Genomic DNA, 14,811 nt, shown 5'->3' with positions numbered 1-14,811 from the left:
CAACTAGGACTCACCGGCGAACCATGGTGCGGGTGCCGGTAAGCTGTCCTCAGGGGCGACATCGGCGCAGGGCTAGCACTGCGCTGGGGTTCCCCTCAGTCCTCCCTCGCCCTCAAGGACTGTCCAGGTGAGGCAGGCAGGCGGGCGGGAGGAGGCTTCCGACTTTTGCGGAGCCGTTAAGGGGACCCACGGAGCAGTGCTGGCGTGGAGTGCGCTGCAGCCCGAGTGCAGCAGCCCGAGGAGAGAGAGAGAGGGAGAGGGAGGACCGCTAATCAGCGCCCCGCTCCCGACTCTGTACCAAGCCCGTCAGCATCAGCTGCGGGCTGGGAGGGAAATGCTGCACCTGCCCGACGAAACGACGTCTTTGGGCAGCGACAGGTGGTAGGACCGCTTAGGGGGCGGTCCACAAACCCGACACCGGGACCTAGCCAGCCCGCTAGCGCCTGAGCAACGGGCTGGATGTGTGGAAAACCCGGCGGTGGAGCCAACATCGGACTGGGAAGTCTCTCCACCCAGGAGGAGGAGAGACTGCCGCCTGAACTACAGGAGCAGCTCTTGGGCATTCCAAAGGTAAGTTTGCAGTTGTGGTTTTATTACATAGTTCAGGAACACAACGCAAAACTCGCAAAGAGGTACTGCCCCGCTCCAACTCTACCAGCGGGGCAGCAACCGGCGGCAGCGTCGCTCGCAGAGCGTTTTCGCTATCCCCGAGACCGAGCCAAGCCAGTCTCGCCAGAGCCTACACGGCGGACTGGGAAAGGGGCTAGGAAGCCAAACGGCCGGTCGTCTCCGACTCGTCGGAGGGGGGGGAAATGTCCACCCCAAAGCGGGGGAGAGACAGCCGCCTAAGCTGCATCCAGCAGCTATTGGAAGGGATGGTCTACCGAGAGCAGCAGCGCTCTCGGACAGACAGGACAGGCTGCTCCATGGTGTTGATTCCGGCACCTCCCTTTGCGACCTCGGACCAGGAATGGGAGGTTAGCATTGGTGACCAGGGGCAGGCTGGTCTGAGTATGGGGCAGGCGGAAGGAGCCGAAAGAGAGCAGGGTGTGCAGGAAGAGCTGCTAGGGGTTGTAAGCCGCTTTGTCGCTACCCCACGGGTTGGAGCACCGCTGGAGCCAAGGATGGCTGCCAGCATAAATCATCTCTCCAACAAACCTCTGCAGGGACAGATTCGGAGAGAGGAGGTCACACTACAGCGCATACTTCGCCTCCTCACGGCAGCTATAAAAGCCTATGCGCGGGGAGTCGAGACCGTAGAGATGACCACTCACCAACAGGATGTCCTGGCACTCATGTGCACGACACAATATGAGTTGGTAACCTAAGAAGAGACAACATCAAGCCGGCCCTCAATCCTAAATTTGCAGGTTTATGCAAAACTCCATCAGTAGAGACCGACTCATTCTTATTTGGGAAGGACTTGAACAAACAGCTCAAAGAGATGGAGGAGGCGTCCAAGACCTTTAGCCTCATGAGGGCACCACCGGCAGTGAACATACCAAAGCTCTTCATTCCACCCAGGCGGCAGCACACCACTGTATCTACCAGTCGGCGGCCCGAACATCCGACTGGTCAAAGCTGTGGGCCGCACTATCCCCAGAGACCTTTTTTAGGTCAGGGCCTGCAGCGGACCCCCTGGAAAATGCGCCTCCCCCCAACATCGCCAGCACGTCGACAGGGAAGAACACTCAAAAAGAAAAAATCACAACCCCGCCAATAACTATGGAGGTAGGTGGGTCTGGTTCCTACCAGCATATAGAGCGCTTTCTTGGACTATCTTGGCTTTCATATTAATTCAGTCCACGTAACTATAATGTTGCCAAGAGACAACATAGTTGAATTGGCACAAACAAGGGACAAATTAATGGTCAAACTACCAACTACTCGACAAATAACAGAGTAATTGGGGGAAAATGATACCATTTTCTGTCTACATGATTCAGATGTTAGTATCAAGAACAACATATAGGTTGTCATTGAGCATCTCATGAAGTTACCGACTGAAATAATATCAGAAAGACAGTGGTGGGGTTACCACTTACACTGGGCATTAAGTATCTAAAAATGCTCGGGTGAAATTCATGAGTTTAAGCACTTGCATGTATGGGTATAAATAGACTACACTATGGAGGTGGCCTATATTAACCATATGGCAGCATAAAGTCGGTATCATATGACAAGTTGGTCAAAACAATTTGGCAATGGTATATCCATAGAGGTATTGGACTATCAACAACTTACCTGCCTGGTAAGCAAAATACAGTGACAGACACCAGGTCACAAAAAATTAAGGACAACATCAAGTAGATGTTTTCATATAAAGTTTAACAAAACTATCAAGCTATACGATGCATTTCATTGTCTCTGTACTGCACACTGACAATGACAATTAAAATGGAATGTGAATCTGATATCGATTATTTGCATCAATGCTATATCACCAGGGGTTCGGGGATGTCCTATGTATGTCGCGGGGGGAAACTAGACCCTGGGGCAGTGGAATCCTCATATATATAAAAAAATTTCTCTGGGACAGATAGTTCCAGCAGAAAGCTTGTCAGCTATATATATTAACTTTTCTGACCTATAGGTCATGTTGTCATTCAACAATATATTTATAATATTGATAGACAAATGCGTTCATGTTGCATTGGTGAAATTAATTCTATGTATTTTTTCCCTTCTGCCTCACCAATCGAGAACAACGCACAGTACAAAAGGATTCTGTTTCAGAACTTACGCTATGACATGATTGTTGGAACTTGCATGGAGTTTTTCCAGTACCCAGGATTATTAACAATCGGAGCCGGGCACAAATCAACTGTGCCATGAGAAAATAAGCTCCTGAGCTGCAGATTCTGCGCAAGCCTCTGGGACTGGGATTGTTATACTGAACAATCAACTTGCATGGAGTTTTTTCCAGTACCCAGGATTATTAACAATCGGAGCCGGGCACAAATCAACTGTGCCATGAGAAAATAAGCTCCTGAGCTGCAGATTCTGCGCAAGCCTCTGGGACTGGGATTGTTATACTGAACAATCAACACCATGTCAGCATCCTTTTGAACATTCACTGGACTACAACACTTGTCCAGCATCAACAGAAGTGCTGCAAGGATACAGGGAAAACCTACTCATCCGATACAGGTACTACAAACTGGAATTCCTGGAGAACCGTCATCACGATGAAGGATTCGGCTACAGTACCATCAACACAGCTAGAATTGCCCTGACTGTTCTTTTCAAAACAGCTACAGGACAACAGGTATGGGTTACTGGCTGGGGGTAAATTTGAAAGGTATTAAACTCTAAAGCCCTAGACCAAGTACACCCATATGTTGGGATGTCACAATGGTTAACCATACTTCAGGGGATACTCACCAGCCAGACCCCTAAACCTGAACCTTCTATGCACTAAAAACATATGTTGAAGGCACACTGAGCAGCACAGAGGGTCCAGTCACTACTCCTATTTCAACTGGACACCATGCTCACAGCTTCAGACCAGATCTCTATCATTTGTCCAGGGAATGGTCAAACCAGACCAGGAATACCTTATCCAGTCATAAAATCCGGGCTTACCCGCCAGAAAACACGGTAATGTACCAAGACCCTTTTTTACCTTACATAGACACAACCTAATTATGCGAGGGAGATGAAAAGCCTTGTGGGTTGGTCACAAAAAACCTTGTGGTCGGGTAACAAGCCTTTTTGAAATGGCTAAAGCAGGTTAAAGCTCCTGGGATAAAACTAACATGTCAAAGTTGTCATCCCACAGGAGAAGCTTCCACGTCAACGGCAAAAGAATGGACGTACCTATAAACCACATCCTGGCTCCAGCAGAATAGTGGGGGTAAAACGTTCAGAGAAATAATTTATTATAAACTGTTGACAAAACCTGTTTTTTCATTTGCAGGAAAGATTCCAATCTGCAAATATTCAAATTAGCCAAAGGGAGCATTTAAATTTCTTCAGTGTCTATTGTAAAATACCATTGGGGTTTCTATAACAGAATCATTGGTTGGTTACGATACACACTTCCTCCCTCAAAGACTTCGGCAGTGAGTGTAGTATAACTGTTACACGGTTTGCAATCACAGAGCTTTGAAATCTTCACGGAATCACTCACGTGACTCCGAAGTAAAATAGTAAGATTAAACGAGAACTTACCAGTTTGAAGTTTGATCTGTATTTTATGAGGAGTTACGATGAGGGTTTACGTGCCCTCCGCTCCCACCCTCATTACATGGATCAAACTGATAATTGATGTCTCTTTGTTCTTTACTATGTTACTTCAAATACTTGTGTCTATCTGTGATTCCACACCGCTGCTTTGAAGTATGCCGCAACGCGTCCTGGGACGGGCTTCTTCACGTAAACCCTCATCGTAACTCCTCATAAAATACAGATCAAACTTCAAACTGGTAAGTTCTCGTTTAATCTTACTATTTTACCCACTAATCTCCTATGTGGGACCTTATTTACTGCTTTCTGAAAGTCCAGGTACACTACACCCACTGGCTCTCCCTTGTCCATTTTCCTAGTTACACCCTCAAAGAACTCAAACCGATCCGGCTACTGCTATCCAAAAGCTATTTCATCTTTTATAGTCAGAGTGAGGATATTGTGTGGAGGTGGGGATCAGGGAGGGGAGGTGAGGGTGGTGCAGGTTGGAACATGGTGGTGGTGCCCCAGTTGTCACGGTTCCTGTCCCCACCCCCGGGGGGTTGGAACCGCGACACAAACTAACACTCTAGAATGTAGCATTTTGAACGATGCAGACAATGAGCAGCGGCACCGGGGGGCGGGACATGGACACAGACACAGACAGACGGCGTTGGAGGAGGTTGTGTCTGGTGTCAGCTCAGCTATACCCTACCCCCATCTACCATCATCTATTATACTATACTATAGGTGCAGCGGGGTCAAGCGGTGACCAGAAGGGGAGTGGGTGAAGTGGCCACGCTCCCGCTCCTTGTTCCTGGCGCCGCGGCGAAGCTTCTGCTGCTCGGACCCCGCAGGGACCATCACTCGGTGAGTCTGTCTGTCTGTCTGTCTGTCTGTCTGTCTGTCTGTCTGTCTGTCTGTCTGTCTGTCTGTCTGTCTGTCGTGTCGGTCCCTGGCCCCACACAGGTGACCGCTCCTCCCGGTGCCGGGGGCCCTGCGGACGGGGACGGCTCCCAACCTCACCCCCTTGACTGCCTCCCCTTAAACTCCAACCCACGACTAGGGTAGAGGTGAGGAGTGGGGGAAGCAAGCAGGGAGAGGGGTTATGGAGGGAGGAAGGGAGTGACTGAGGGAGTGAGAGGTGATTGAGGGATGAGGAGAAGGGAAAGAAGAGGGAAGGTGATGATGCCTGGTGTGGGCCGAGCCTCGGGGCTGTAGCTGGGTCCGGGCTTTGGCCGCGGACTGGGCCCTGAGCGCGGCTCCGAGCCCTGGGCTGGGGTTTGAGCCGGTGTAGGGTCCGGGGGCTGCTGCTCCGGGCCCGCGGGGAGAGAGAGGAGCGGGACCTGGGGCAAGGACTAGGCCGCAGCCTCATCCTCTCCCTCCCCCAGACCGCAGCCTCAGCCTCTCCCTCCCATGGCTCCAGACCTGTCGACACGTGACACCTGTATGGTCGTGAATAGTCATCCAAAGAGTCGTACCTTTTCCTGGTCCCCGCTGGATCTTCAACGTGTTGAACATTTTTGGCGACCTGCTGCGACTATTACGGGTGCCGGCAGTCGCCAAAAAATTTGTGTAAATGGGACGCCCTTTGGACTGTTGAGGAAGCCTTGTTTATGGGCTCACAGTCAGGTGGGCGCTGTAAAGCTCCACTTGGTTCCAGTTGGATTGTCTGGTCCCTGTATTGTCTCCCCAACATCAGTCTGGAGAAGGATCTCGACAGGAAACATCACCCATTCCTTCGCTCCAGCGATGATGCCTGTCCCGCTGAGTTTCTCCAGCATTTTGTGTCCATCTTTGGTGTAAAGCAACATTTGCAGTTCCTTCCTACACAAGCCATTTGGGCAGGCCGGTGGGGGTGAGTAGGAGGGGTTGGGGGAGACGTGTAAAATCACAAAGGATAGTGAGTGAGGAGAAGTCGTGAGTATGGACGACAAGGTCACTGTGTTGATGCTGCAGGTTTAAAAGGGTGGCACAGTGTAGAGTTGCTGCCTTACAGCACTTGCAGCGTCAGAGACCAGGCTTCGATCCCGACTACAGGTGCTGTATTTACAGAGTTTGTATGTTCTCCTCGAGACCGCGTGGGTTTTCTCCGAGATCTTTGGTTTCCTCCCACACACCAAAGACGTACAGGTTTGTAGGTTAATTGGCCTGGTATACATGTAAATTGACCCTAGCCTGTGTGGGGTAGTGTTAATGTGCGGGGATCGCTGGTCGGCATGGACTTGGTGAGCGGAAGGGTCTAGTTTCCGCTCTGTATCTCTGAAATAAACTGAGCTAAACTGAGGTGCAGTGTTGTGGGAAGCTTTGCCAGTTGTCACGTGGCCTGTGGCTTGTGTTGTCTGAGATGTTATCTGCTGTTTGGGTACAGGCCTCGCATGTTGAGTGGAAGCAGTGTTTGCCCTGCAGCTGGTGCTGGCTGGCACCAGCCGGTTGAAAAACAAAAACGCGCAGATGCTGGAAGTCCGAAATGAAAACGGGAGACGCGTTGTCGGCTTTGCAGGTCTGACCCCATTAATGGGTCAGGTCACCGACCCTCCATTGAAAGAGACATAAAACAGAGAAACAGGCCCTTCAGCCCTACTCCTCGTCCATGCTGACAAAGGAGCCTTCCCAGTCTGTTCCCATTTGCCTGTGTTTGGCCCATATCCCTCTAAACCTTTCCAATCCGTATCCCTCACCAAACATCTTTTAAACACTGTAAATCACTTCCTCTGGCAGTTCGTTCCATGTCCCCTCCACTCTCTGTTGGAAAGGTTGCCCCTCAGGTTGCCCGAAAAATCACTGTCACCCACGCCTCTGTGCCCTAGTTGTAGATTCCCCGACAATAGGTGCAGGAGTAGGCCATTCGGCCCTTCAAGCCAGCACCGCCATTCAATGTGATCGTGTCTGATCATCCACAATCAGTACCCAGTTCTGCCTTCTCCCCATATTCCCTAACTCCTCTATCTTCAAGAGCCCTATCTAGCTCTCTCTTGAAAGTATCCAGTGAACCGGCCTCCGCCGCCCTGTGAGACAGAGAATTCCACAGACTCACAGCACTATGTGAAAAAGTGTTTCCTCATCTCCGTTCTAAATGGCTTACCCCTTATTCTTAAACTGTGGGCCCTGGTTCTTCTGAACATCGGGAACATGTTTCCTGCCTCTAGTGTATCCAAACCCTTAATAATCTTATATGTTTCAATAAGATCCCCTCTCATACTTCTAAATTCCAGAGATTACAAGCCCAGCCGCTCCATTCTCTCAGCATATGACAGTCCCGCCATCCCGGGAATTAACCTTGTGAACCTACGTTGCACTCCCTCAATAGCAAGAATGTCCTTCCTCAAATTTAGAGATCAAAACTGCACACAATACTCGAGGTATGGCTCACTAGGGCCATATAGAACTGCAGAAGGACCTATTTGCTCCAAAACTCAACTCCTCTTGATATGAAGGCCAGCATGCCATTTGCTTTCATCACTGTCTGCTCTACCTACATACATACTCCATGTCAGCACTCTAACCCCCAATACCATGTGCCCTGCCATGTGCAGGGTTGGTGTGTAGGATGATAGCAATGTGTCCCCCACCCCCTCCCTCTCTGGGCCAGTGGGCAGGGTGCCAGTGCCCAGTGCAGGGCTGCCCCTCATACTGTGTTTCTCATTGTTCACAGTCAGTGCGGAAGACTGGCAGTGCCGTGCTTGGGCTGAGACTCGGGGTGGTGGTGCTACGGTGAGGATGTCCCACCGCAGTCCCTGTCTGGCCACCAACGACTACTACCGGCACAACGACGACACCTCCAGCAGCAGCGGCGGCTCCAGCAAATCCGGCGCTCCCTCTTACATGGAGACTCCCGTCAGGTGTGTCTCTCTAACTCTCTCTTGTCTCGTTCCCCCCCTCTCCCTCTCGTTCTTTCCTCTCTAAGCTATGCTCCTTTCTAACAGTAAAGATGCAGCCTCCACCCTCGTACCTCACTCAGGGAGCTGTGTATCACAATTCCAACTCCCCCAGCACCGCCTCCCAACTCCCAACCCCAACTGAACCTTTCCTTACAGGAAAAAGTTCTAGACAAAAACTCAAGGAAAGTTCCAACAGCCTCTTCTTTCCTGCTTGGAATCTCAGGTGGAGGATGATCGGATGTAGGGTATAACTTCCATAGGCCAAGGGCAGGGTTGCCGTGCCAATAAGTTGTTGATCAAGCCATTCGTTTGATGGGCTCATGAGGGATGTTGGAGGGAACGTGAACAGGGGCTGCCTGACCCGCTAAGTTACTCCAGCACTTTGTGACTTTTTTTTATAAACCAGCATCTGCAGTTCCTTGAGGAGGGAGATAGAGAGAGAGAGAATCATGAAATTCCTTCCCAGTGTAAAACAACCTTCTTCCCTCCCCGCCCCTTCCCAGCTCTGACAAGCGACTCTCTCCATCCCTCCCCCACCCAAGTCGCACCAGCTTCTCATTCTCACTTCGCAAACGGCTAACAATGGCCAGTTTCCTTTATCATCGTTACTTTTTTGCTTCTCTTTCTCTTTCTGCCTCCGTCCTAAATCGTTGCCCTTTATCGTTTCAGGTTGCACAAGAAAAGGTCAAACAGCAAGGGGCCGGGACCTGTGCCTGGTGTCAAACGTTCACCGTCCAACAGTTCAGTCAACAGTCTGAGTAGCTACATCAGCAACATCAGCAACGTCAGCAACGTCAGCAACGCCTCCAAGTGCTCTCAGCACTCTCATCGCTCTCTGCACCTCAGCAGCAGCAGCGGCTGGCAGGAGCCCATCGGTACATGTCCAGGGAGGGCAGCGCGGGGGGTGGAAGCAGGGCACCGGCACATTTCTTTAGTCAGAGGCTGATGAATCAGTGAAATTCATTGCCACTGAAGGCTGTGGAGGCCAAGTCAGTGAATATTTTTAAGGCAGAGATAGACAGATTCTTCATGAGTACAGGGGTTACGGGGAGAAAGCAGGAGAATGGGGTCAGGAGGGAGAGGTAGTTCTGTCATGATGGAATGTCAGAGTAAACTTGGTGGGCCGAATGGCCTAGTTCTCCTCCTATCACTTATGACCTTTTGACGTCAGTGTTCTTAAAGCCTTAACCTTTCCCTCCAACAGACTGGTTCAGGGCTTCTCCTTGGTTTAAAGTACCACGATCACTGGTGCACGTCGGAGACTCGTGCTGCACTATCTCAGTTTGAGTTGGAAACGAGCCCTTTGGCCCAACTAGTCGGCACTGACCAGCGATCATCGCACAGCTGCTGTGAGACTTTGCCAATCCTGTCGGGTGTTGGGAGGCGGGCGGGCGGGCGGACAGGAGAGGGGCGCTCTGCTGCTCTGCTGTGGGGCCTGTGTGTGGTAACACACACGGTTCAGTTACTGTGGGGAGCGCTGAGTCGGGGTCTGATGCCCCCTGGTGGTGGGAGGTGACCGGCACCTAGCTGCAGTTACTGAGAGGCCAGGGATTGTACCTTCCTTTATAGGAAGGAACTGCAGATGCTGGTTTACACTAAAGATAGACACAAAATGCTGGAGTAACTCAGCGGGACAGGCAGCATGAGGTCATAAGTGATTGGAGCAGAATTAGTCCAAGCGTCCCATCGAGTCTACTTCACCATTCAATCATGGCTGATCTATCACTTCCTTCTAACCCCATTCTCCTGCCTTCTCCCCATAACCCCTGACACCCGTACGAATCACAAATCTATCTATCTTGCATTAACAATATTCACTGACTAGGCCTCCACAGCCTTCTGTAGCAAAGAATGCCACAGATTCACCAACCTCTGACTAAAGACATTCCTCCTTATCTCCTTCCTAAAGGAACGTTGTTTAATTTTGAGGCTATGCACTCTAGTCCTCGACTCTCCCACAAGTGGAACCATCCTCTCCACATCCACTCTATCCAAACCTTTCACTTTTCGGTAAGTTTCAATGAGGTCCCATTCATTCTTCTAAACTCTAGCGAGTACAGGCTCAGTGCCGTTAAAAGCTTTTCTGGAGAGAAAGAATGGGTGAAGTTTCGATCGAGACCCTTCTTCAGACTTAGTCAGGGTAGAGGGTGATCTGGAAGAGTAAGGTGTGAAAACGAGAGATCAAAGGGGGCAAAGATGAAGGAAAATGTAGAATAGATCATTGTTAGCTAGGAGAAGCTGACAACGAAGCATACAAAGATAAAATATAATCAGGAGGACAGTTAAACTGGCCGGAGAGCTAGGATGGTGGAGGGATGGAGAGGGAGGGAAAACAAGGGTTACTTGAAGTTAGAGAGGTCAACATCATATGGTTGGGTTGTAAGATGTCCAAGCGAAATATGAGGTGCTGTAATATTTTCCTGTGATTACTTGCCTCGGTAACCTGTATCTGGCATCCAGCAGTCACAGGGCCGTCCAGCTTTGAGGACAGCTACGAAGAGAAATTCAACAGAGCATACGGCAGGATGGGGAGACTGACTGCGTCTTCCACTTCTTCCAACATCTACTTGTCGTCCACATCTGGCTACTCCTTCCAGGATGAGCTGCAGGGTAAGTGAAACGTTCATCATCTCCACCCCCCACGTCCCTCATCCTGAACAGCTAACATGCGGCACGTTGCACTATCGGCACAGAGGACACACTGGCTGGGTCTGGAACAGAGGCTTTAGGGAATTCATATTGAAGTGGGGCAGCTGAGCGGGCACCTACTGTGGTGGGTGGATGAGTGGGTGGGAGGTGGGTTACTAGGGTGGGGACAGGGTGGGTGGGGATGTTACTGGGGTGGGGACACAGGTGGGAGATGTTACTAGGTGGACAGGGTGGGGTGGGGACGGGGGGGGGACAGGGAGATGTTACTAGGGTGGGGACAGGGTGGGTGGGAGATGTTACTGGGGGGGGACAGGGTGGGTGGGAGATGTTACTGGGGTGGGGGACAGGGTGGGGGGATGACAGGGTGGGGACAGGGTGGGGAGATGTTACTAGGGGGGGGACAGGGTGGGTGGGAGATGTTACTGGGGTGGGCAGATAGATGGGGGCAGTTACAAGGTGGGGGACAAGGTGGGGTGGTGGGGGTGGGTGTGGGGGATGTAACCAGGGTGGTGGGAAGGGTGGGGGGGACAAGTGTGGGGGGGGGTGAAGGGGTTGGGGGGTGGGGTCATTGGGGATGTGGGGACAGTGGGGGGTGGGGGGGGGGGGGGAGGGGGGGGGGGAGGGGGGGGGGGGGGGGGGGGGGGGGGGGGTGGGGGGGGGGGGGGGTGGGGGTGGGTGGGGTGTGGGGGGGGGGGGGTGGGGTGGGGGGGGGGGGGGGGGGGGGGGGGGGGTGGGGGGGGGGGGGGGGGGGGGGGGGGGGGGGGGGGGGGGGGGGGGGGGGGGGGGGGGGGGGGGGGTGTTGGGGGGGGGGGTGAACACCCCATTGCTGGGGCAGGGTGAGGTTGAGTGGGCTATTACAAGACGTGGGTGTCGGGACATGGGGTTGGTCTATGTGCTGTTACTGGGAAGGGGGTGAGGAACATGTAAGCGGACTGACGGTGAGGCGGGTAAATGGAGTGGATGGGGTGTGAGGGTCCGTTACTGGGGCAGGTGAGGGGCTGTTAGTGAGGTGGGCTGTGGGTGGGTGAGTGGGCTGTGGACTGACACTGGGCAGGAGCTGAACGTGTTGTACAGGATTGTAGATTTCCCAAATGCTGGGTTACATCAGGGGGACTGAGCTGTTATTTGGGGCAGCTAATCACCATTCATTCACACACTCATCATCCACACACACATATGTACACACAAAAAAACAAACACATAAAATAGGGTGCTGCCATTTGACGACACAAACTCCCCCTGCATAGCGCCTGTTCACCAAGGTGTGGAAAGTGATGCAGCTTCTGCTAAAGAGCATCGTTCCGTTGCAATCTCCAGCTTGTATCAGCAGCAACACCCTGTGTATCCATCCACTTTAAATCATTAATGTATCCACTTCCTGCAGCGTTTTGGAGAGAATATTCTGCATCCTGTCAGTATTGAATCTGTGACCTTTGTTTATTGATCCCTCAATAGCAAAACCTTTCTCGTGTAGAACCCTGCTACAATCTTTAACGTTTGATAGGTCATCTCTTTTACCTTCCCTGTTTTGAGAGGACTCCTAACTTTTCCAAATTACTCTTTACTGTAATTCTAGACTGTCTAAATCAATTCTTCGGCTTGAAGTCTGAAGAAGGGTCTCGACCCCAAATGTCACCCATCCATTTTCAGACAGAAATGCTGCCTGACCCGCTGACTTACTCCAGAACTTTGTGGCTATTTTATGGCTTTTGCTATCCTTCCTTTAGTTTAGTTTGGAGATACAGCGTGGAAACAGGCCCTTCGGCCCACCGAGTCGGCACCAATCAGCGATCCCCACACACTAACAATTGAGCCGTGGGCCAATCAGTTGCATGGTGCTTTTGTGAACAGCAGCACAAACATTGGGCCACATGGCCCTTTGAACATTGTAAACCTTGAGAGAGAAATTTGCGTTGTTGACATCTTACTCTTCTTTCCCACCCCCCAGGTTTGGCTTACCTTGAATTGTTCTCTCCCTTTGCCAAGCTGTGGGGCTGGATCTCGCTGCTGTCTCCAGGTACCTGCATTACTAATCTTCCCTCTTCTGTGGTCCATGGCCCCAAAACTCTGCTCCAGTCAACCAGTGCCCTGCTGATACTGGACCCAGTGGGGAGGTACAGCCCGCTGCTCTCTCCTTAAACTCCCAGGGTTTGCACAAGGCCTGGTCCCCAGTGCTGTGTTGTTGGTGCAGCCTAGGACCACAGTCAGTGCGGGAGGAAGCCGCCTTCCAGCTTGGTACTCCAGTGTGTTCCCTCAGCCTGACTGGGTCACTCACTGAGATGAGTGGTGAGTTGCCCAGAGGACCATAGAGTCAAGAGACGACTGACAGTCAATGCTCGGTTACTCGATCCCGACTGAAGTCATGTTGTAACACCTAAGGGTTTGTGTTCCAGGGTCACTGGGGCGATGAAAGAATAGGATCTCCTTTAGATTTCCCCAGCTGTGTGGCACCGAGGATGCTTTTGAAATGTAGTGTGAGGTGGTGGCTCGTGGCCAAGCTCGCACACAGCATTGTGGTGATGAGCAGATGCCCATGTTCAATAAATCTAGATTTCTCTAACTTCAAGTAACCCTCTCTCTCCGTCCATCCCCCTCCTTAGTCGTTGTACTAGTTTCACTGTCGTCCTGGTGAGTTTCATTGTGTGTATCATTCGTTAACACCGAGCCCACAGCCAACCAACAATGGACCCTTTCCTTCATCATCGTAACTTTTTTGCATATCTTTCATTCATTTGTCCCATATCTCTCTACATCACCGTCTATATCACTTGTTTCACTTTCCCCTGATTCTCAATATAAAGAAGGGTCTCGACCCGAAACGTGGATTGACACCTGGAAGTATGATGTTGTGGCGATCAGTGAAACATGGTTGCAGGAGGGCTGTGATTGGAAACTAAATATTCCAGGATTTCGTTGCTTCAGGTGTGATAGAATTGGAGGGGCAAGAGGTGGAGGTGTTGCATTGCTTATCAGGGAAGATATTACAGCAGTGCTTTGGCAGGATAGATTAGAGGGCTCGTCTAGGGAGGCTATTTGGGTGGAACTGAGAAATGGGAAAGGGGTAGCAACACTTATAGAGGTGTATTATAGACCGCCAAATGGGGAGCGAGAATTGGAAGAGCAAATATGTAAGGAGATTGCAGATATTAGTAGTAAGCACAAGGTAGTGATTGTGGGAGATTTCAATTTTCCACACGTAGACTGGGAAACACATTCTGTAAATGGGCTGGATGGGTTGGAGTTTGTAAAATGTGTGCAGGATAGTTTTTTGCAGCAATACATAGAAGTACCTACCAGAGAAGGGGCGGTGCTGGACCTCCTGTTAGGAAATGAGACGGGTCAGGTGGCAGAGGTATGCGTTCGGGAACATTTAAAAATAAATTGGATAGTTATATGGACGGGAAGGGAATGGAAGGTTATGGTCTGAGCGCAGGTATATGGGACTAGGGGAGAATATGTGTTCGGCACGGACTAGAAGGGTCGAGATGGCCTGTTTCCGTGCTGTAAATTGTTATATGGTTATATGGTTAACAGTTCGGGACCAGTGATCACAAAACCATTAGTTTCAATATAATTATGGAGAGGGTCAGAACTGGACCTAGGGTTGAGATTTTTGATTGGAGAAAGGCTAACTTTGAGGAGATGCGAAAGGATTTAAAAGGAGTAAATTGGGACAGTTTGTTTTATGGGAAAGATCTGGAAGAGAAATGGAGTACATTTAAAGGTGACATTTTAAGAGTACAGAATCTTTATGTCCCTGTTCGGTTGAAAGGAAATAGTAAAAATTGGAAAGAGCCATGGTTTTCAAGGGAAATTGGATACTTGGTTCGGGAGAGAGATCTACAATAATTATAGGCAGCATGGAGTAAATGAGGTGCCTGAGGAGTATAAAGAATGTAAAAAGAATCTTAAGAAATAAATTAGAAAAGCTAAAAGAAGATATGAGGTAGCTTTGGCCAGTAAGGTGAAAGTAAATCCAAAGGGTTTCTACAGCTATATTAATAGCAAAAGGATAACAAGGGATAAAATTGGTCCATTAGAAAGTCAGAGTGGACAGCTATCTGCAGAGCCAAAAGAGGTGGGGGAGATATTGAACAATTTATTTTCTTCGGTA

The 14,811-nt window shown here is 50.6% G+C and overlaps 1 protein-coding gene across 2 annotated transcripts; it reads left to right on the top strand.

Moving 5' to 3' along the window:
- Window positions 1–1,870: 1,870 nt before the first annotated feature.
- LOC129693815 (SUN domain-containing protein 2-like) lies at window positions 1,871–14,482 on the top strand. Of its 2 annotated transcripts, none has more exons than XM_055630569.1 (5): window positions 1,871–5,037; window positions 7,823–8,009; window positions 8,718–8,923; window positions 10,512–10,658; window positions 12,646–14,482. In XM_055630569.1, the coding sequence occupies exons 2-5, from the start codon at window positions 7,888–7,890 to the stop codon at window positions 12,834–12,836; spliced, it is 666 nt and encodes a 221-aa protein (XP_055486544.1). In that variant the 5' UTR covers window positions 1,871–5,037; window positions 7,823–7,887; the 3' UTR covers window positions 12,837–14,482. The 2 variants fall into 2 exon arrangements, with proteins under 2 accessions (XP_055486544.1, XP_055486543.1); XM_055630568.1 differs by having other exon boundaries at window positions 10,509–10,658.
- The last annotated feature ends 329 nt before the right edge of the window (window positions 14,483–14,811 follow it).

This window comes from Leucoraja erinacea, unplaced genomic scaffold (assembly GCF_028641065.1).
Source record: "Leucoraja erinacea ecotype New England unplaced genomic scaffold, Leri_hhj_1 Leri_433S, whole genome shotgun sequence".
Classification (NCBI taxonomy): Eukaryota; Metazoa; Chordata; class Chondrichthyes; order Rajiformes; family Rajidae; genus Leucoraja; species Leucoraja erinaceus.
This window is presented reverse-complemented; position numbering and strand designations above follow the sequence as displayed.

Bases quoted from the DNA above. Each gene is read 5' to 3' on its own strand.
- LOC129693815 (XM_055630568.1), top strand. From the start codon at position 7,888: ATGTCCCACCGCAGTCCCTGTCTGGCCACCAACGACTACTACCGGCAC. The intron at 8,924-10,508 runs GTACATGTCCAG...TCTGGCATCCAG, and splicing joins CGGCTGGCAGGAGCCCATCG to CAGTCACAGGGCCGTCCAGC. The intron at 10,659-12,645 runs GTAAGTGAAACG...CCCACCCCCCAG, and splicing joins CTTCCAGGATGAGCTGCAGG to GTTTGGCTTACCTTGAATTG.